This window comes from Leucoraja erinacea, chromosome 5, assembly GCF_028641065.1.
Source record: "Leucoraja erinacea ecotype New England chromosome 5, Leri_hhj_1, whole genome shotgun sequence".
In the NCBI taxonomy this organism is placed as follows: domain Eukaryota; kingdom Metazoa; phylum Chordata; class Chondrichthyes; order Rajiformes; family Rajidae; genus Leucoraja; species Leucoraja erinaceus.
The window spans coordinates 730,409-752,463 of NC_073381.1; the positions used below are offsets into that span (position 1 = coordinate 730,409).

At 42.1% G+C, this 22,055-nt stretch overlaps 1 protein-coding gene across 5 annotated transcripts in view; it reads left to right on the forward strand.

Annotated features, from left to right (window-relative positions):
• ak9 (adenylate kinase 9) overlaps positions 1–22,055 on the forward strand; it is a 162,514-nt gene that overhangs the window by 1,329 nt on the left and 139,130 nt on the right. For 2 of the 5 annotated variants that reach the window (XR_008723418.1, XM_055634956.1), the window contains exons 2-7: positions 9,213–9,344; positions 10,853–10,916; positions 10,992–11,062; positions 12,753–12,849; positions 18,512–18,624; positions 19,670–19,843. Coding sequence is in view for 4 of the 5 variants with exons in the window: in XM_055634956.1 (XP_055490931.1) it covers positions 9,213–9,344; positions 10,853–10,916; positions 10,992–11,062; positions 12,753–12,849; positions 18,512–18,624; positions 19,670–19,843 (651 nt within the window). In the remaining variant the exon portion in view is untranslated. Of the gene's footprint in view, positions 1–9,212; positions 9,345–10,852; positions 10,917–10,991; positions 11,063–12,752; positions 12,850–18,511; positions 18,625–19,669; positions 19,844–22,055 lie in introns of those variants that run through there. The other 3 variants (XM_055634957.1, XM_055634958.1, XM_055634959.1) reach the window with 2 other exon arrangements.

Below are 22,055 nucleotides of genomic sequence, written 5' to 3' on the forward strand. Positions count from 1 at the left end.
ATGCATATGATATGTAATTGCAATTTTACATTATTGTTGGACGATATAGACATTGGACAATGTTGTGTAAAACATAGGCAGTTAGCTGTTTATGGTCTGTGTATATTTTGCAAAATTTAATAGACTAAATCTTGATTACTTGTGGGACATTCATGGTAATGGTACTTTGTGAACAAACATGCATTATTTATCTTTTACTATGTTGTTTATGAAGTCAGAGAATGTACATCTTGAATAAAAAGATAATTACACATAATAAATTGTCTACATATCAAATTAGTTAAATTAGTTTATTGATGTAGTATTTTAATAATATACAAATTAAATGTCAAATCAAAGGTCTTGATTAAACAAATTTATATGAACACATTTTTATTGATATTGCATATCACATTTCATGTTTTACAATTAGTAGTCACTGAATTTATGTGTGAGTGAATTAATAGGTTGGGAAAAATGACGGAAGATTTGTGTCCTCCACCATTGTAAATGTAATTCTGCAGTGATGGGGCTTTACTCTAGACTTTTTGTTAACTAATGTACTTTACGTAGCTTTCATAATTTCAAAACTGGTCAAAATCATATCCCAGCCTAATTAAATTGAGTTGGTAGAACTTTATTATAAGTTCCTACTTGCCAATTATGATATACTTGCACGTCCACACATGGAAAGGTATAAAAGCAATCGTGGACTGCCTTACAGCAACTCAAAGTCCCCAGAGCGGGGGAATCAAGAACTAAAGAACATAGGTTTAAGGTGAGAGGGGAAAGATTCAATAGGAATCAGGGCCAACTTATTAATTCAAAGGGTGGTGGGTATATTACCTTGCCGGAGATGCGATTGTTTTCCGGATCGTATCTCCGGTCACTCTGCGGCCTACCATTATGCAGCTGGAGGCCTTGCTCGGGACTGACTTTGAGCCCAACCGCGGGGGCGTGGACTTGCCATCAGAGCCGATCCCTTGCCTGGGATCGATGCTCCAACCACAGCCTGTGGATTTCAACATCGAGAGCTCGCAGTCTCAGGCAGAGACTGATGTCAGGAAGCTCCAATGACGCAGAAGGTTCGACCAGCCCCGACTCGGGGTCGATGGCCCGGCGCGCGGAGTTGAGACCCCCCCCCCCTGATGCGGAGCTTGATCCCCCCGGCATGGAGGACCCGACCGCCGGCTACGGGTTGAAGATCGCCTCATCAATGGAAGGCTCGAGGCCCCCGATCGCGGGAGAACAAAGGGAAGAGATTGAACTTTTTTTTTCACCTTCCATCACAGTGAGGAATGTGGAGGAGTCACTGAGGTGGATTTTTATGTTAAAATGTATTTTGTGTGTCTTGTTGCTTTTTATTGGTATGACTGTATGGCAAATCAAGTTCCTCGTATTTTGCAAAACATACTTGGCTAATAACATGATTGTGATTATGATTATGATATGGAACAAGCTGTCAAAGGAAGTAGTTGAGACAGGTACTATCACAACATTTAAAAGACATTTGAACAGATACATGGATAGGAAAGGTTTAGAAGTATTTGGGCCAAACGCAGGTTGGTAGGACTAGTGGAGACAGGGCATCTTGGGCGGCGTGGGCAAGTTGAAGGCCTGCTTCCATGCTGCATAACCATCCATTCACCCCATCAATTCTCCTTATGATCTGTTAGATCACCCCTCAGCTCCTGCATTCCAAAGAATAAATTGCTAGCCTGCCTGACCTCTACCTATATAGCTAAGTCCTGGCAACATCCTTGCAAAATCTTCTCTACAATTTGGCATGATCATAGTCTTTGAAAAGAATGTGGGATTCCTCCCACATTCAAAGACATGCAGGTTTGTAGGTTAATTGGCTTCTGTAAATTGTCCCTAGTAGGTACGATAGTACTAGTGTATTGGTGATTGCTGGTAGGTGCAGACTCGGTTGGCCTGTTTCCAAGCTGTATCTCTAAACTAAAATAAACTAAATACAACAAGAGCATTGAACTGTCCAACACAGAAATGGGCCCTTCAGTCCACAATGTTTGTGCCAAGTTGAACTGATTTCATCTGCCTGTGTGCATGATCCATATCCCTATATTCACTGCACTTCCATGTGCCTATCCAAAAGCCTCTCAAATACCACTATTGTATCTACCTCCATCACCATCCCCGCCAGTGCATTCCCGGCTCCCACTACTCTGTGTAAAAAACAAACTTGCCCTGCACATGTTCATTAAACGTTCTCCTTCTCACATTATAACTATGCCCTCTTGTGTGGGGCATTTCCACCCTGGAGAAAAAGGTTCTGACTGTCCACCCTATTTGTGCCTCTCATAATCTTATATACCAATAGGTTTCCCTTAACTTCTGACGTTCTAGGGAAAACAATCCGAGTCTATTCAAACCTCTCCCTGGAGCTGAAATCCTCTACTGAGGGCAGCATTCTGATAAACCTCTTTTACACTCTCTCCAAAGCCTCCATATCTTTCCTGGGACAACCAGAACTGCACGCAATATTCCAAATGCGACTTAACAGAGCTGTATCATTTTCCTGACTCTTATATTCAGTGCTCCTAGCAATGAAGGCAAGCACACCATTCACCTCCTACACCATATTTACTTGCTGCCCCCTTCATTGAGCTTTGAACTTGGGGACTCCAAGATCCCTCTGCACATCAATGTTGCTGTGGGTTTTGCATTAACTGTATTGACCCTCCTTATATTCAACCTCCCAAAGTGCATCACCTCGCCCTTGCTCGGGTTGAACCCCATCTGCCATTTCTCCACGCATTTCTGCAGCTGGTTTAAATTCCGCTGTATCTTTACACCACATTCCTCACTGTCTGCAACTCAAACTGAAACTGCAATTCAAACTGAAATAGAAAAGATCTGAGGGGTATTGACAAGTAACAACACGGACTGGGGGGAGGGGTGGGTGTGTGGAAGTGACTGTTTCAACATAAGGGCTTTCTCTCAGAGGATTGTGAGTCTTCAAAACTTCCTCAAAAGATGTTAAAAACAGATTCTATTTTAAGACAAATCATCGATAAAATACACGTGAAAGATTACTATTGTGAGTTGAAATAATAATCAAATCATACACAATCTCCTTTGTATGGAGGAGCAGGAGCAGGGTGTGTGTAATCCATTAGTGGTCCTAATTTATGGTGGTTTTGTGTTTGGGGAAGGGGAGAGGCAGAAATGTTATTCGTATTTGATTGGCAGACTGAGTTGGATGGGGCTTGTGATGTTCCTGTGACTGTTCTTTGGTAGCTGATGAACAAAGTTACTGGGGAAAAAATACCATCCTCAAAAATACCATCCTCAATAATACCCTGATCTGTTTGATGGCATACTAGGCAAGTTGCCTGTGACCTACAAGATATCCATTGACCTCAATGTTGACCCAGTTGTCCGTGCACCTCACCGTCTGCCACACGCTATAAGAGACAGAATCGAGTCTGAACTAAAGAACATGGTCTCCCTAGTAGGCATACTAGCCGAGATCAGTGAACCCACTGAATGGGTTTCCACTATGGTTGCCACCCTTAAGAAGGACAAAAACAAGCTCCACGTATGCATTTATCCAAAAGACTTGAACGCTGCCATCAGGCGTCCACATTATCCTATGAGGACTGTCGAGGACATCGCTGTGCAGATCGGACAAGCCACCGTATTTTCAGTCCTTGACGCAAAAAGTTTGTTTTGGCAGATACCGCTAGAGACGAGTCATCAAACCTGATCACATTTGCCACTCCATTTGGCAGATTTAAATTTCTCAGAACGCCATTCGGCATTAACTCAGCCAGTGAAGTCTTCCAGAGAAACATGGAACTGCTGTTTCAGGGTCTCCCGTGTGCCATCATCGTAGACGATATCCTGATTTATGGAGCATGACAGCAACCTAAAGCTTATCATGGACCGGGCATGTCAGATCAACCTGAAATTCAACCCTAACAAGTGCAAGTTCAGGTTTTCCAGAGGTCACTTATGTCAGACATGTTTTCACTTCTGATGGCCTAAAACCAGATCCGAAAAAAACTGCTGCCATCACAGAGATGCCAGCCCCCACCAACGTGCTTAGCCTGCAGCGATTCCTAGGTATGGTGAACTATCTGGGAAAGTTCAAACCGAACCTCAGTGAACTGTGTTTGCCTCTGAGACAAATAATACAATACATTACAATACAATACAATTTTATTTGTCATTTGAACCTCGTTGAGGTCCAAATGAAATGTTGTTTCTGCAGTCATACATACAAAAAGAAAAAGACCCAAGACACAACACAATTTACACAGACATCCATCACAGCGCATCTCCTCCTCGCTGTGATGGAAGGCAAAAAACATATCTCTCCCCTGCACTCCCCTCTCCCCCCCGATGTCAGAGTCAAAGCCCCCGGCGGGCGATGGTAATTGTCCCGCGGCCATTAAAGCCACGCCGGGTGATGCAAGGCCACGCTCTGGGTCTTGTTGTTGGAGCCCCCGGCGGGCGCTAGCAAAGTCCCGCAGCCATTCCAAGCCGCGCGGGGCGGTGATGTAAGGCCCCGCTCCAGGTAATCTTCAACCCCGCAACTCGGGCGGGAGAAGTCGCCGTTGCGGAAGCCCCCGAAAAGCGGTCTCCCAGCAGGGACTCGCGGGCTCCCGGTGTTCCTGTCCACCAGACCTGCGGTAAGCCTCAGAATCTCCGGGGGCCGGGTCACAGCAGCGCGCCACCACCGCTCCACCCGCTCCGGACTCGGCCAGCTTCATGATGGTACGTAAGTCCGCAGCTCCGCGACTGGAGCCCCAGGTCGTTCCTGCTGGAGGCCGCTCCACGTTGCAGCCACAACGACAACGGAGACCCGACAAAGAAAAGATCGGGTCTCCCGTGCAGGGGAAAGATTTTAAAGTTTCCCCACCCCCCGCCCCCCACACACATACCCCGTCAAAACAAATAAAATAAAAACTACATTGAAACGAGACAGAAAATAATAAAAAGACAGACGGACTGCAGAGGCCGCTGCGACGTGAGTCGTGCCGCCCACCGGAAGGATACTGCCTGGTCCTGGTTCCAGCAACACCAAAAAGCATTTGGTACATAAAAATGCTGGAGAAACTCAGCGGGTGCAGCAGCATCTACGGAGCGAAGGAAATAGGCAATGTTTCGGGCCGAAACCCTTCTTCAGACTGAAGAAGGGTTTCGGCCCGAAACAGAAGAAGAAGGGTTTCGGACCGAAACGTTGCCTATTTCCTTCGCTCCATAGATGCTGCTGCACCCGCTGAGTTTCTCCAGCATTTTTGTGTACCTTCGATTTTCCAGCATCTGCAGTTCCTTCTTAAACACCAAAAGGCATTTGTTGCTTTGAAATCAAGGCTGACCAGCTCTCCCACCTTGACATTTTTCGACCTGAGGCGTCCTTTGACCTGCGATGCCTCATGCTACAGACTCGGCGCCGCCTGCCTACAATCATCTGCCAATGGGACTTTACGTCCTGTCTCCTATGCCTCCCGCACCATGACGGACACCGAACAGCGCTACGCGCAAATCGAGAAAGAGCTGCTGGCTGTGGTCTTCGCTTGTTCTAAATGCAAGGACTTTGTCTTTTTGAGAATGTTTTCACGGTCGAGACAGACCACCAACCTCTGGTGACCATCCTCAATAAACCAATCCACGCAGCATCTGCACGGTTTCGTGGTTTAACTTCAAACTTGTTTACAAAAAGGGTAAGTGCATGCTCGTGGCTGACACCCTCTCTCGCGCACCACTGGCATCCAACGAACGACAACCCTACGAACAGGACGGGTTTACGGTTCTCAGCATTGACTTTGTTCCAACAAAACAATTGCGCCGTCTAGCCGAACACACAGCCACCGACGCCACCCTCCAGCTACTCTCATCCATAATAAAGAGGCTGGCCAGAACAGGCAATCCAGCACACCGCTGGAGGTGCAGCTGTTCTTCTTAGTCCGTGATGAACTGGTAATACAGGACGGTGGCATAGTTAAGGGCCTCAAAGTCGTAATCCCTTCATCACTACGTGACAAATACTACAAAGAGACACACAGCGGCCAACCAGGCACCGATGCCACGCTGGCCCATGCACAGAATATGTTTTACTGGACTGGCATGGCCAAGTACATACGGGACAAGAGCCACAGCCTGGTGCCACACCAACAGAGACAGCCCATGCTACAACAACCTCCACCAGCACTGCCCTGGACGTCGCTTGCGGCGAACATTTTCAAGTGGCACGATAAACACTATCTAGTCCTGGCCGACTCCTATTCTAACTGATTCAAACTTGATTTACTGCCTTCCATCATATCAGAGATGGTCATTCAAAAGCTACAGAAACACTTCTCCACATTCGGCGCACCTGTCCACTTGCAGACCAACAACGGAAGACAGTTTACCAGTTACGCCTTCAAACACTTTGCCAACCGATGGAATTTCCACCACATCACTAGCAGCCCCGAATACTCACAAAGTAATGGGCTCGCTGAACGAGCCGTCAGAAGCGCTAAACAGCTAATGGAATGCGCCCACCTAGCCAAGTCAGATGTGTATCTCAACCTTTTAAACCTCAAGAACATCGTTAGAGACGGGGTCCTGGGCTCACCAGCCCAATGCCTGATGTCCGATACCAATTGCCCAGCAGAAGCTGGTGCCACAGGTGCTGAAGCCAGCCACGATCCAGAAGTGTATCCAGGAGAAACACGACATCCAGAAATGATCTCATGACAAGTCCAGCAAACCACTTAAACCACTACTACCTGGCCAAGTTGTCCGTTTGCAAACTACTGTGGGACATTCCCGCCTAGGTTGCGTTGTTGGCCCGTCCGAAAAACCCCGATCCTACCTTGTTGACATCGATGGCGCCTTGTACCGTCGGAGCCTCCAACATTTGCTGGCTGTGAAGGAACCATGTCCACCACCAGCCGATCCTTTCGCTCCACCTCTACTGTTCCAGCCGTCTGCTGCCATGGCCACCACCAGTTCCAGCATGTCTCTTATTCCACCACGACTGGTGGCTATGACTAACAACAACACTACCTCTCCCGCATGCTTTCCCTGTCGGTCACCCCACGGGTGTCCCCTGCTGCTTTCTCACTTCCGGGTTCACCGCCTCCCTCTAACCTTTCTGGCGAATGGGGAGAGGGCTTGGTCCATACGCGTTCGGGCCGTATTAGTAGACCCCTTGACAGATATGGCGAGTATGTTTGAATTCTAGCTGCGTGTGTGTTTAACTATATTCGCTCTTTACGGGGAAGGATGTAGATTGGTTATTGCATGTGAACCAATCATAGTAGAATAGCATCGCTAACCCAACCCTACTGTATGATTCATACTAACACCCACTTCCTACACTAATCAGTCTTGGAAGCAGTAACGATGAACTAACAACTAACGACATGCTGTACAGATATAAGGTCGTTACTGATTAAAGATGATCTTGATCTCCAGATTGTGCAGCTTGCTTATTTACAATAGTGATAGCATCTAGCGTATGGCTTGCAACGGTGAAACAGCGTTAGTGGACATGGATGTTACCAGCCACATCCTTGGTTTCAACCAGATGCCCAGGGGCATTCTTGACAATAAGCAAAGTTCTTTTGTCCAGGTTATTCCACGTACAATGTTGTGGATAAAGGATCAAATAAACAATGTGATCAATGAAGAGCAGTGTCAAGCTTTTTTTGTTTATTTGTCACACTGAGATTGGTCTTTGAATATTCTTTGGCACACTCTGGTTCTCTGAATAGTAGATTGAAATGCATAAGCTTACAGAAACACTCGGCATTGCCTCCATGAAAGAGTGGCAGGCAATCTTTGACTATATTGATACCTTGTGCAGTTTTCTCATCCTGCGAGATGAACCTGTATGAGGGTATCCTCTTCCAAAACAGCTCCATCTAATCCACATTAAACACTTGTTTAGGAGAACCGCCATTATCCTCGACGAGATGTTTCATTTCCCTTTAAATTTGTTTGGCAACTACTGGTCCCTTGCATTACAAATATTATGCAGGTTTGTACATCTCTTGTATTACAAAAGACAAAGATAGAAATACACAACAGGTTAGGAAGCATCTATGGAAAGAGAAACAGAATTAATTAATTCACGTTTCATCTAAATTGGGAACGTATACCTCTTGAAGCATTAAAATTAGCTGAGAATTGACTTGAATCTGTGTATTGGCCCATCCATGCCCCACCTCATATACTTTCATGTCACTTTTTCCTGGATTACCATCAGACTCGGGGCACCTGTCTTTAATTCTAACATAATTCTAACCACATATTTAACAGATTTCCATTCTCTCCATTGTAATATCTGCCCTTTGTTACATATGATGCACTGATGGGGATTCTCTTACAAATGCCAGACATTCATTTCCAATAGCCAGTTATGTCAATCGTCTTTAACATCAATAAACCGTTTTTGTGCAATACATGTCAATACGTACATGTCTAATCTGTATATTTAGACTTTATTTTAGACTTTAGTGATACAGCGAGGAAACAGGCCCTTCGGCCCACTAAGTCCTTGTAATAATAATAATAATAATAATATTTATTTATATAGCACTTTTCAACAAAACCAGTATTTGAACCAAAGTGCTTTACAGAGATTGATTAAATTAATTGAACAGATCAATGCAATATATTCACCAAAAATATCCAGTTCTCCCCCTCATAGTCCACCCATAGTAATCACCCTGTACACCAGCACAATCCTACACACTAGGGACAATTTATAATTTACATAAGCCATTAACCTCCAAACCTGTAAGTCTTTGGAATGTGGAAGGAAACCAGCACACCCAGAGAAAACCCATGTGGTCACATGGAGAACATACAAACTCTGTGCAGACAGCACCAGTAGTCAGAATCGAAGCCAGGTCTCTGGCGTGTGAGACACCAACTCTACCTTGTGCCGCTCCTTTCAGGACAGTGTCAGATCAGTGGACACTTTGATCCTGACTGGAATTTCAACTACATCTTGGTGCTAGCATTAATATACTCCTTCACTCTACATCACATTCAATATTGTCTATTATAATGGAAAGAAAATCATAAAAATCGATGACTTTACTGCAAAGTCATTTGTGCTATTATGAAAATGTATAAATGTTCATGCATCAGGAGACAACTGTATACATCTCTTTAACATACTTATTACATAATTCAGATAAATTATTTAATTTGTTACTTTTCAATATAAAAATAATTTGCGCAACAGTTATTCTTTCTACCAATAGGATGTCGATGACATGGAAGCAGCAAAACATAAGCAGCCACCACTGGTGTTCACAGATATAATTGATGAAGATGAAGCCGAGAAGGAGTATTTGTTGTCAAAACCTATGTGTTTCTTCATTATTGGAAAACCAGTAAGCAATTTAAATTATACCGTATATATATATATATTATAAGTAATACTGAGAGGTTCATTAAACTGTGTTTATGGTAATAATTTTAAGCATGATTGATTGTGTTTTAGAAGTTAGAAAAAAATGCTGGAGAAACTCAGCAGGTGATGCAGCATCTATGGAGCGGAGGAAATAGGTGACGTTTCGGGTCGAGACCCTTCTTCAGACTGATGTGAGGGTGGGGGGACGGGAAGAAGAAAGGAAGAGGTGGAGGCAGTGGGCTGAGGGAGAGCTGGGAAGGGGAGGAGAAAGCAGGGACTACCTGAAATTGGAGAAGTCAATGTTCGTACAGCTGGGGTGTGAACTACCCAAGCGAAATATGAGGTGTTGCTCCTCCAATTTACGGTGGTCCTTACTCTGGCCATTGTTGTAAGTGACGGCTGGTAGCATGGAAGGTGAGGACAAGGGGGACTCTGCCCTTGTTACGAATGAGGGGATGGGGAATGAGAGCAGAGTTACGGAGTATAGAAGAGACTCTGGTGAGAGCCTCATCTATAGTAGAAGAGGGGAACCCCTGTTCCCTGAAGAATTAGGACATCGGGACAATTTAAAGCTGCGCCATCATTTCTCAAAGACGGATGGATGTCAACACATTTGAACAAATGCAAGGCAGCCACCCAGACACTGGTTTCCGGAATGCCTTAAAAATCACTAGCTGTACAGTAATTATAATACACTAAGTATAACTAGACCTAATCCGTATGATCCAATTCTAAGTTTATGCATCATAGAAAAGTATTTATTTGATCATTCTATAAACATACGGTATAACATTCACTTCTTGAACAACACAAGATGAGAACCCTACCCTGATAATCATTAAAAAAACTCCCTTTGATTCAACCAATCAACCAAAGTTCCATCCTTTCAAATATCATTTTTACTAAAGAGGCTTAATATTATTAAAAATTCCTCCAAAGACCAAAGATATTTCCATAACTATGATCTTTCTCCATAGTCCTCTGTAGGTTAATTGATTTAGAAATAAGTATGTGACCCCCTTATGTATTATCTGTTCTATAGCTTTCTCACTTGGAACAACAGGTGAAGTAAGTCTTTCATATATAACTCTATCTGTTTATTCTTATTTGTACTGCCAAGCCTGGTGACTCAAATACAGAAACTACGACTTTACGATATCAGAGGTATTTGTTACAGCATGTTTTACCAGCTGTACCAACGTCCTTGGTGCCACACAAATATAACCCCATCAAGGGGTATTACGATCAATTATAGATGTGTAATTAAACAAATAAATGTGTAAGAAGGAACTGCAGATGCTGGTTCACATCGAAGATAGACACAAAATGCCGGAGTTATAAAATAAATAATGTTTGTATTTGAAAAAATTATTATCCAAATTTGACAGATAAGATTTTTGTTATATCAAGTAATGTACCATAAAATAGCTTTGTGAATCAGAAATTAGTAAATCATGAATAGTAAATATCAATTTTGCATTTTTGCAGTGCATTGGGAAAAAAACTCTCGCTAAACACTTAGCAGATGCATGGAAGTCAATATTAATCGAACGTAAGTGTAAGATTGAATATGGGTTTACAGGTAGTATAGTGTTTAAATTTTCCACATTTTTGTTGTCACTTATAGTTGATATTTTGATTATAGCTCAGGAACTTATCGATCAGAACATTACCGAAAATACAGAAATTGGGAAAATGGTAAAAAAAATATATTGTATTGTTTGACACTGTAAGTATTGTAATCATACTATATTAGCCAAGTATGTTTTGCAACATATGAGGAATTTCCTTTGCCATACAGTCATACCAATAAAAAGCAACAAAACACACAAAATACATTTTAACATAAACATCCACCACAGTGACACCACCACATTCCTCACTGTGATGGAAGGCGAAAAAAAGTTAAATCTCTTCCCTTCTTTGTTCTTCCGCGGTCGGGGGCCTCAAGCCTTCCGTTGACGGGGCGATCTTGGCTTCCGTAGCCGATGGCGTTTGAGCTCTCACATCTGGGCGATCAAGCTCCTGCATCGGGGGGGAGAATCTCAGCTCCCCCACACCGGGCGATCTGACCCCGGGTCGGGGCTGGTCGAAACCTTCTATGTCATTTGGAACTTCCTGACATCTGTCTCTACCCGAGACTGTGAACTCCTCGATGGTGAAATCCGCAGTGTCGATCCAAGGCAAGGGATCGGCTCCAATGATAAGTCCACGTCCCTGAGGTGAGGTTCAAAGTCAGACCCGAGCAAGGCCTCCAGCTCCATGATGTTAGGCCGCAGAGCGACCGGAGATACAATCCAGAAAACAACCGCATCTCCGGCAAGGTGAGAGATTGAAAAAAATGTTTCCCCCGTCCCCCCACCCCCCAAATAAAACAAACCAGAGAACATTATCATAAACTTTTTAAAACACACTAAAACAATTTTTAAAAGACGAAAAGACAGACACTAATAAGGCACTAATAATTCAGTTGTTTATTAGTGTCTGTCTTTTGAAGACAATAAAGGTAATTCTAATTCTAATTCTAATGGGTAGAGATATAGAGTTGTTTCAGCATAGGAGTATGCTCTTCAGTTTGTGGTCCACGTCAGCTATTTTGCAGAGCAATCTAATTTGTCCCAATCCATTGTTTATTCTCTATAGCTCTGAAATTTATTTTCTGCCCAGTTCTATTCAATTCTTTTTTTAAAAATCTGATTATTTTCACCACCGTTACAGGCAATCAGTTTCAGATCTGATCTACCTTGCATTGGAAAAACTATTCACCACATTCTCTCTCTTGTGTCTTTTATCCTTCATATAAAATATTCTTTGAACAATGCACCAATGGAACAGGTTATCTTTATCTTGCCTGCCTAAGCCCATCATCATTTTGCACACCTCTATCAAATTCATTTTTCTGAAAAGAAAAGGAAATCACTTAAAAATTGTGTTCAAATGTACTTCACATGTAGCTAGGGTAATTGACTCTCACTGAAATTTCACATAGTTTTAAGAATAAAATTAAAACTGAAAAACACAATTATTTTGTTCTATTGTTTAGTTCGAACAAAAGAGACCATCATAATGATACTAAAGCATGTTTTTTCCCTGAAAGCGTATTACTTAGTGAAAGATGTGTATCCGGTATCAACTATAAGCATGGAAGTATGTATGCCACATTTGTCTGACTTTACCACCTTTGCTAATCATATCTTGTGCTACACAACTATGTTTTATTTTGAATTGCAATCATATTTTGGCAATCTTTCCCATTTATAAACTCCACTGCCAAGAATAATAACAATTCTGATTGAATTGAGTTAAAATTCATCATGTTTTGCTATAGTTGTGTAAGGACTGCTCAACTTTATCAAAAACAAGTTTAATATTGCACATTTTCCTATAGTTTCAAGACACTCTACTTAGGGGTGAGAGTATCTATGAAGAGCTAGTAATGAAGATGATGATGGACAAACTCCGCTCTACAGAAGTTACTCATCGGGGTGAGTAGAACTCCAAGAAACTTAGTTCATATGATATTTCAAACATAGGAATCATCCTCAGGATTTTCAGAGGAGGAAAATAAATGAACAACTAGCGATGTTGGATAGTTAACAAAAAGTTTTATCCACGAGTGATTTGAGTTCTAATTTTCTTTTTAGTTTAGAGATACAGCGTGGAGCAGCCCCTTCGGCCTATTGAGTCCAAACCGACTAGGAATCACCCACACACTAATTCTATCCATAGAGTAATTGAGTGTCATTTTGAAAAAGGTTTTAAAAGCAGGAAAGGGAATAGAGTTCAAAGCTGGAAAGAATTTCAAAAATAAGCTAAGAATATAACATTAGAATTAGAAGATCAAGAGTCAGGTCAACACTCATGTAACATATAACAATTACAGCACGGAAACAGCCCATCTCGACCCTTCTAGTCCGTGCCGAACACATAATCTCCCCTAGTCCCATATACCTGCGCTCAGACCATAACCCTCCATTCCCTTCCCATCCATATAACTATCCAATTTATTTTTAAATGATAAAAACAAACCTGCCTCCACCACCTTCACTGGAAGCTCATTCCACACAGCTACCACTCTCTGAGTAAAGAAGTTCCCCCTCATGTTACCCCTAAACTTCAGTCCCTTAATTCTCATGTCATGTCCCCTTGTTTGAATCTTCCCTACTCTCAGTGGGAAAAGCTTTTCCACGTCAACTCTGTCTATCCCTCTCATCATTTTAAAAACCTCGATCAAGTCCCCCCTTAACCTTCTGCGCTCCAAAGAATAAAGCCCTAACTTGTTCAACCTTTCTCTGTAACTTAGTTGCTGAAACCCAGGCAACATTCTAGTAAATCTCCTCTGTACTCTCTCTATTTTGTTGACATCCTTCCTATAATTAGGCAACCAAAATTGTACACCATACTCCAGAATTGGCCTCACCAATGCCTTGTACAATTTTAACATTACATCCCAACTTCTATACTCAATGCTCTGATTTATAAAGGCCAGCACACCAAAAGCTTTCTTTACCACCCTATCTACATGAGATTCCACTTTCAGGGAACTGTGCACAGTTATTCCCAGATCCCTCTGTTCACCTACGTTCTTCAATTCCCTACCATTTACCATGTACGTCCTATTTTGATTTGTCCTGCCAAGATGTAGCACCTCACACTTATCAGCATTAAACTCCATCTGCCATCTTTCAGCCCACTCTTCCAACTGGCATAAATCTCTCTGTAGACTTTGAAACTCTACTTCATTACCCGCAACCCCACCTATCTTAGTATCATCTGCATACTTACTAATCCAATTTACCACACCATCATCCAGATCATTGATGTACATGACAAACAACAGTGGACCCAACACAGATCCCTGTGGCACCCCACTCGTCACTGGCCTCCAACCTGACAAACAACCATCCACCATTACTCTCTGGCATCTCCCATTCAGCCACTGTTGAATCCATCTTGCTACTCCACCATTAATACCCAACCATTGAACCTTCTTAACCAACCTTCCATGAGGAACCTTGTCAAAGGCCTTACTGAAGTCCATATACACAACATTCACTGCTTTACCCTCATCAATTTCCCGAGTAACATCTTCAAATAATTCAAGAAGATTAGTTAAACATGACCTTCCAGGCACAAATCCATGTTGACTGTTCCTAATCAGACCCTGTTTATCCAGATATATATTATCTCTAAGTATTCTTTCCATTAATTTGCCCACCACTGACGTCAAACTAACAGGTCTATAATTGCTAGGTTTACTCTTAGACCCCTTTTTAAACAATGGAACAACATGCGCAGTACGCCAATCCTCCGGCACTATTCCCGTTTCTAATGACATTTGAAATATTTCTGCCATAGCCCCTGCTATTTCTACACTAACTTCCCTCAATGTCCTAGGGAATATCCTGTCCGGACCTGGAGACTTATCCACTTTTATATTTCTCAAAAGTGTCAGTACTTCCTCTTCTTTGATCCTCATAGTTTCCATAGCTACTCTACTTGTTTCCCTTACCTCACATAATTCAATATCCTTCTCCTTGGTGAATACCGAAGAAAAGAAACTGTTCAATATCTCCCCCATCTCATTTGGCTCTGCAGGTAGTTGTCCACTCTGACTATCTAATGGACCAATTTTATCCCTCGTTATCCTTTTGCTATTAATATAGCGGTAGAAACTCTTCGGATTTACTTTTACCTTACTTGCCAAAGCAACCTCATATCTTCTTTTAGCTTTTCTAATTTCTTTCTTAAGATTCTTTTTACATTTTTTATACTCCTCAAGCACCTCATTTACTCCATGTTGCCTATAATTATTGTAGATCTCCCTCTTTTTCCGAACCGTGTCCAATTTCCCTTGAAAACCATGGCTCTACAATTTTTACGATTTCCTTTCAATCGAACAGGGACATAAAGATTCTGTACTCTTAAAATTTCACCTTTAAATGTACTCCATTTCTCTTCCATATCTTTCCCATAAAACAAACTGTCCCAATTTACTCCTTTTAAATCCTTTCGCATCTCCTCAAAGTTAGCCTTTCTCCAATCAAAAATCTCAACCCTAGGTCCAGTTTTGTCCCTCTCCATAATTATATTGAAACTAATGGTATTGTATACACAATCATGTGTGTTTACTTATCATATATACCGAAAATGGAAATTTGAAAAATGTTTACAATAGGTGTGTAAACATGGTACTCACTGATAACATAATAAGCAAGAAATAAAACACAATATTAGCGTAAAACGAAAGCCCACATTTGTGTAACCAAGACAGTTCATACTTCATAATTTAGTTGGTGTTTGTAGCGTTCAAGAGTATTATGGTTGGGAAGAAGCTGTTCCTGAATCCGGAGGTCCCTTTTTTTCAGGCTCCTATATCTTCTTCCCTATAGCAGGAGTGACATGAGAGCGTGGCCAGTATGGTGTGGGTCTTTGATGCTGGCTGTCTTTTTGAGCAGCACCTTCTATAGATCCCTTTGATTGTGGGGAGATCAATGCCTGTGATGGGCCGGGCAATTTCCACAACTTTTTGTAGTCACCTTCGCTCCTGGGCATTTGAGCTGCTTAACCAGGCCATGATGCAACCAGTCAATATGATCTCTACCGAACATCTGTAGAGGTCCATACGAGTATCTAACAACATACTGAATCTCCTCAATCTTCTGAGGAACTAAGGGCATTGATAGGCTTTGTTTATGATTACATTAATCTGCTGGGCCCAGGACAGGTCTTCAAAAATATGCACGCCTGGAACAAAGTAGTTGCCTCTTTCCACCATCGACCCTTTGATGAAGACAGGTTCATGGATCCTCAACCTTCCTCTTCTAAAGTCAACAATCAGCTCCTCGGTCTTAATGTTGAGAGCAAGGTTGTTGTTCTGGCATCATTCAATCAGACGATCAATCTCCCTCCTATACTCTTACTCATCATTACCCATAATTCATCCAATACTGATTGGCTCATCGGTGAATTTAAAGATGGAGCGAGAACTATGTCTGGCTACACAATCATAGGGTGAGTAGAGCAGTTGAAGAATATATAGATGACGGCTAGCAGGAAAAGGTTGCAGAAATAGAGTAGGTATGGCCCTTGAATAAATTTGTTAAAAATGTTAAAGGAAATGATCAATTTCCAGCTAGGATTAAAAGGTGCCGAGATCTGCTTGGTTTCCATTCTATTGTGCGTGGGAATAAAAAGTGCCATCCCTCCAGCTGTCAAAATTCTTGCACATGGCAGACAAGACAAATTCTACCAATTCCCTTTCATCCACCTTCACAACTAGCGAACTTCGTTACTACTTAGAATTTCAATTAAGGTAATTGGGATGAAGCACTTGCACAGTAGCAGAGAAGGTTGGTGATATGCTTTGCAGATCAGTGCTGCTCACTTTGCAGTTAATAATAATAATAATAATAAATTGTATTTGCGGGCGCCTTTCAAAGTCTCAAGGACACCTTACAGAAATTAACAAGAGTAAAAAAAACATATAGTCGGAGTAAAATAAATAATAAAAACATCACCAATACACAAATTAAAGACAGAATTCGATCCAAAGACAAAAAATCAAAAACACAATGTGAAGAGAGAGCAGCGGCTGCTAAACCGCGCCAGCGTACACTCTCCCTTCCGACAGCCATCTTGGACACAAACTAAAATATTCACTTACACACAAAAAATCATCCCCCACAATGGTTACCACTGTGGGGGAAGGCACAATGTCCAGTCCCCATCCGCTGTTCTCCCAAAGTCAGGCCTATTGAGGCCTCCGCTATTGCCTCTACGGAGGCCCGATGTTCCAGTTGGTGGTTTACATTCATTAACGATTTATTTGAAGTCTGCAGATGACAATAAAGTTGGAGGTATCACAAACAGTGAAGAGAGTTATCAAAAATTACAGTAGAATGGCAATCAGCTGGGCAAGTGGGCTGAAGAATGGCTAATGGAGTTCAACAATGGTGTGAGGTGTATTTTGGGAGGTCAAACAAGGGCAGCACCTTCACAGTGAATGGCAAGGCACTGGGAAGTGTTGTAAAGCAGAGGGAGCAACTCTGCATTTATACTCCTAGATCTCTCTGCTTTACAACACTTCACAATGGAATTCCAAGGAGCATCTTGTTCGGCATGGACGAGTCAGGCCGAAGGGACTGTTTTTCAGTGCTAAACGGTTGGCTAATAAGAGAAGATGACGCTCATGAAGAGGCTAAGGGTATGCAGGCTATAGCAACTACGGAGCTAAGGTCAAAACAGATTTCATAGACCTTTTCTGATGCTTAATACTTCAATGATAGGAATGAAGGAAAAAATAGTCCTTTAAAGACTAAGAAATTATATTGGTGAATAAACACATATCAGAGTGATATTGTTGGTGTTCTTTGATTCTTAGTTTAAAACAAAGAATTTCACTGTACCTGTGTACATGTGACAATAAAGTAACATTGAATGATTATCTTACTGAATGGAAGAGCACACACTAGAGGCTGATAGGCATATTCCATTTCTTATGTTCTTACTTGAAACAGCCAATCTTCTTTTGCAAATCAGTCCCATTGGGTGTTTGTTTTGTTTCTGTAACTTCTGGATATATGGACAATGTCAAATTTAATTTCTAACTGCCATCTCCACCGGTCCCCCTCCTCTTGGACTCCCCCGGACTGCCTTCTACCCTCTTTGGACCTTTTAATTTCTACCTGCCCCTCAATGAGCTCCGGGTCTGCCACGACGTAGAGCTTTTCTTCCATCACGTCGGCTTCCATGCCTTTTTCTATGGGAAAGTGTTCTCACCACCCAGTGATGACCCTTTCTCCCGTCTCCACCGGTCCCCCTCCTCTTGAATTCTCCCTTAGCGTCCTATCCTTTTTAGACCTTTTCATTTCTAACTGCCCTCTTTCCTATGTCAAATTCATACTTGAATATATGGAGAAACTTCTTTCCAAAAGTTTCAGTCATTCTTATTGTGGAAATAAATGCAACAATAAATTATGCAATGTCTTTAATAGGTCTGGGACCCCAATCAACGTGTACTAAATATATGTAATTAATTATTTTGTTCATTAAAAAAATATAAAGAGGAAAAATGAATACTGAGTACAGCAATAAATTTAAGCAAATGTTTGCATAAATTTAACAGTTTATGATAAATTGTTACAGGTTATGTTTTGTGTGGATATCCTTCTTTGTCTGAGGAATATTTGGGAATTCCAGAACAAATAGAGGTCATAGATAATCTTGATCTACAACCTGACTTCATTATAAACATTAAGGTAAAATGGTTTAGTTATTAACTTTAACATAATAAACAAAATTAAATCTTATGGTAACATATATTGTCGTGTTTGTTGCAAAATTTTGATGAAATTCTCTGAAAGATTATTAAATATGATAGATGCTTGCATCATTGAATATTCAGTCATCCATTAGCTATCATCAAACTCAACAATCTCAATCATATTTCGGCACAGATTTAATTTTACCACCTATATAATCCAGGCAACATCCTTGTGAATATTTTCTGCACTCTCTCTAGCTTAACTCTACATCTTTCTTGTAGAGTGGTAACCCAAATTGCACACAATGCACTAATTGCGGTCGAACCAGCATTTTGTACTAATGTAAACCATGACATCTAATTCTCGTGCTCAAAGCCTTGGCTGATGAAGGCAAGCATAGCATACTTCCAATCACAGTGGCGCAGCTGGTAGAGCTGCTGCCTCACAGTGTCAGAGACACGGGTTCAATCCTGACCTTGTGTGCTGTCTCTGTAGTTTGCATGTTCTCCCTGTGGCCATGTGTGTTTCCTATGGGTGCTCCAGTTTCCTCATACATTCCAAAGACGTGCGGGTTTGTAGGTTAATTGGCCTCTATAAATTGGTACTAATGTGCAGGGAATGCATGAGAAAGTAGGGTAACCTCGAACTAGTGTGAACAGGTAATCGATGGTCGGCATTGACTTGGTGAGCTGATAGGCCTGTTTTCAAACTGTATCTTTCAATCAATCACAAAATATCAGCTTACTCACCATCCTGCCTATCTGTGGTGCTGTTTTTAGGGACAATGTACTTGTACCCCTCGATACATTCCCCAGGACCCTGCCTGTCCTGTCCTGGCTTAACTGCCATAACTTCCCAAAATGACTGCATATTTCCTGCCGTGGTTTAACTTCCCAAAATTTAATATTACTTCATGTTCACACATAAGTAAGAGAAGGAATTTAAACAATTGAGGCATGCTTAAAATGTAATCTAAATTAGAATGATTATGAAAGGTAGAGGAAATATTTTTTACATTTTCTTTTAAATGTATTCTTAGTGTCCTGATCGTGACTTGTGTGATCGTGTGTCTGGACAACGTCAAGATCCTCAAACTGGGAAGATCTATCAACTAGAAGAATGGAATCCAGACAAGACAGAGATAGAACAAAAGAAAAAAGAAGGTGAGGAGGAGGAGACTGAAGAGGAAGAAGTAGTTGAAGAGATGGAAGAAGTAAGATTGTTTTTTCTTTAATGCATTATTCTTTTGTACAATCTGTGCGATAATGCAAGGGCAACATTTATTGCTATCCCCAATTACAGAGAGTGGTGAATCTGTGGAATTCTCTGCCACAGAAGGTAGTTGAGGCCAGTTCATTGGCTATATTTAAGAGGGAGTTAGATGTGGCCCTTGTGGTTAAAGGGATCAGGGGGTATGGAGAGAAAGCAGGGATGGGATACTGAGTTGGATGATCAGCCATGATCATATTGAATGGCGGTGCAGGCTCGAAGGGCCGAATGGCCTACTCCTGCACCTATTTTCTATGTTTCTACCATTGGAAAGATTGTTTGATGCCTTCTCAAACTGGTGCAGGTTGTGATGAAGATGTTCCCACAGACCTTTGGCTGGTCAGTTGCAAGGTTTTGATCAACAATAGATTTTCTGATCCGGGTATTATGTGACACCTAGGTCAAGCAGCAGGGGATGGTGCTCCAAAGAGGCAGAGGTATAGTCAAATGACCCTTGGTGCATTTTGTAGATGGTTCCGATTGCAGTCACTGTTCATCAGTGGCGAGAGAATCAAAGTATAGGATTAAAGAGGAAAGCTTATTTTTGACATTCTTTGGATGGATTGTCAAAGAAAACACCCAAATGCCTTTACTTCCTTAGGAGACTGAGGAAATGCACCATAGGTACTGTCGGGTTGCATCACAGCTTGGTCTGGAAACAGCTCTGCCTAAGACCGCAAGAAATTGTAGAGAGTTGTGGATGTAGCTCAGTCTGTCACACAGACACAGTGGTGGCTAAGTGGCGCAGTGGTAGAGTTGCTGCCTTGCAGCGCCCCAGACCCGGGATTGATTCTCACTACGGGTGTTGTCTGTAAAACGTTTGTACGTTCTCCCTGTGACCATGTGGGTTTTCTCCAGGTGCTCTGGTTTCCTCCCACACTCCAAAGATGTACAGGTTTGTAAGCTAATTGGCTTCTGTAAATTGTCCCTAGTGCTAGTGTACAGGACGAGCGCTAGTCGACATGGACTTGGTGGGCCAAAGGGCCTGTTTCCTTGCTGTATCGCTTAAGTCTAAAATAAAGTCTAAATATACAGACTATATACATAAGCACCTTTTGAACAAAAACAGTTTATTGATGTCAAAGACGATTGACTGGCAATGAATGTTTCGTAATTGTAAGAGAATGTTATCCCCATAAGTGCATCATGTGCTACAAAAGGCAGAGATATTATAATGGAGAGAATGGAAATCTGTTAAATGTAATGAATTAGCTTGGTAAAAATGTAAATTGTCCCTAATGTGTGTAGGATAGTGTTAGTGTGTGGGGATCAATGGTCAGCATGGACATGGTGGGCCGAAGGGCTTGTTTCCACGCTTTATCTCTAAACTAACCTAACTTGTAATTACTGGACACGTACACATTTGAAGATACCACTCATCTTTATTAAACTCTTACAGTATTGGATATGCAGTACATTACACGCCCAAGCTGCTACATCTACTGCCTGACGTAGGCGAGTTCCTAATATTATGAAGCATGTACTAGGTGGGGCTACTACTAACAAACACTCTAGTTGGCTAGCATGCAATAGCCAATCTACATCTCTTCTTGTAGAAAATAAAAAGGAATTACGGTACCTTAAACAATATACCGAGGGGATGCAAAGAACATGCTAGCAAGATTATACAAAATCACCATATCTACTGGGTGGCCTGCAAATCCATCCGGCCCTCGTGCGGTAGGAAACCGCCTCACCTTCTTTCGCGGGAGAAGAAATGGGAATCGGGAGTCGGGACATAACCGGCGACACTGGCGGGCCTGGTGGGAGAAGTCGCCACAGGTGTAAACCGACACGGGGAACACGCGGCAGCAATAACTGGGGTACACGCGGCAGCTGGTGGTGGAGTAGCTGGTGGAGAAGTTGGAACAGCCGTTCGAGCAAACACGAGAGGCGGGGCATCAGAACCTGTAGGCGCAGGACGCAGTTCCTTCACTGGAAGGATATGTTGACGGTTGCATCTGTAGATGACACCGTTCACTTCGACCAGGCACGAACGTGGTTCTTTGGACGGGCAGTTCTTTCCTTTACAATAAGGAAAACTGCTCAGGTCTGATATGTTCACAAAAAGCTTTTGTTCGCAAATCATCTGCTCAGCAATCAGTAAATTGTCAGAGTCATAGAGTGATACAATGTGGAAAAAGCCTCTTCGGCCC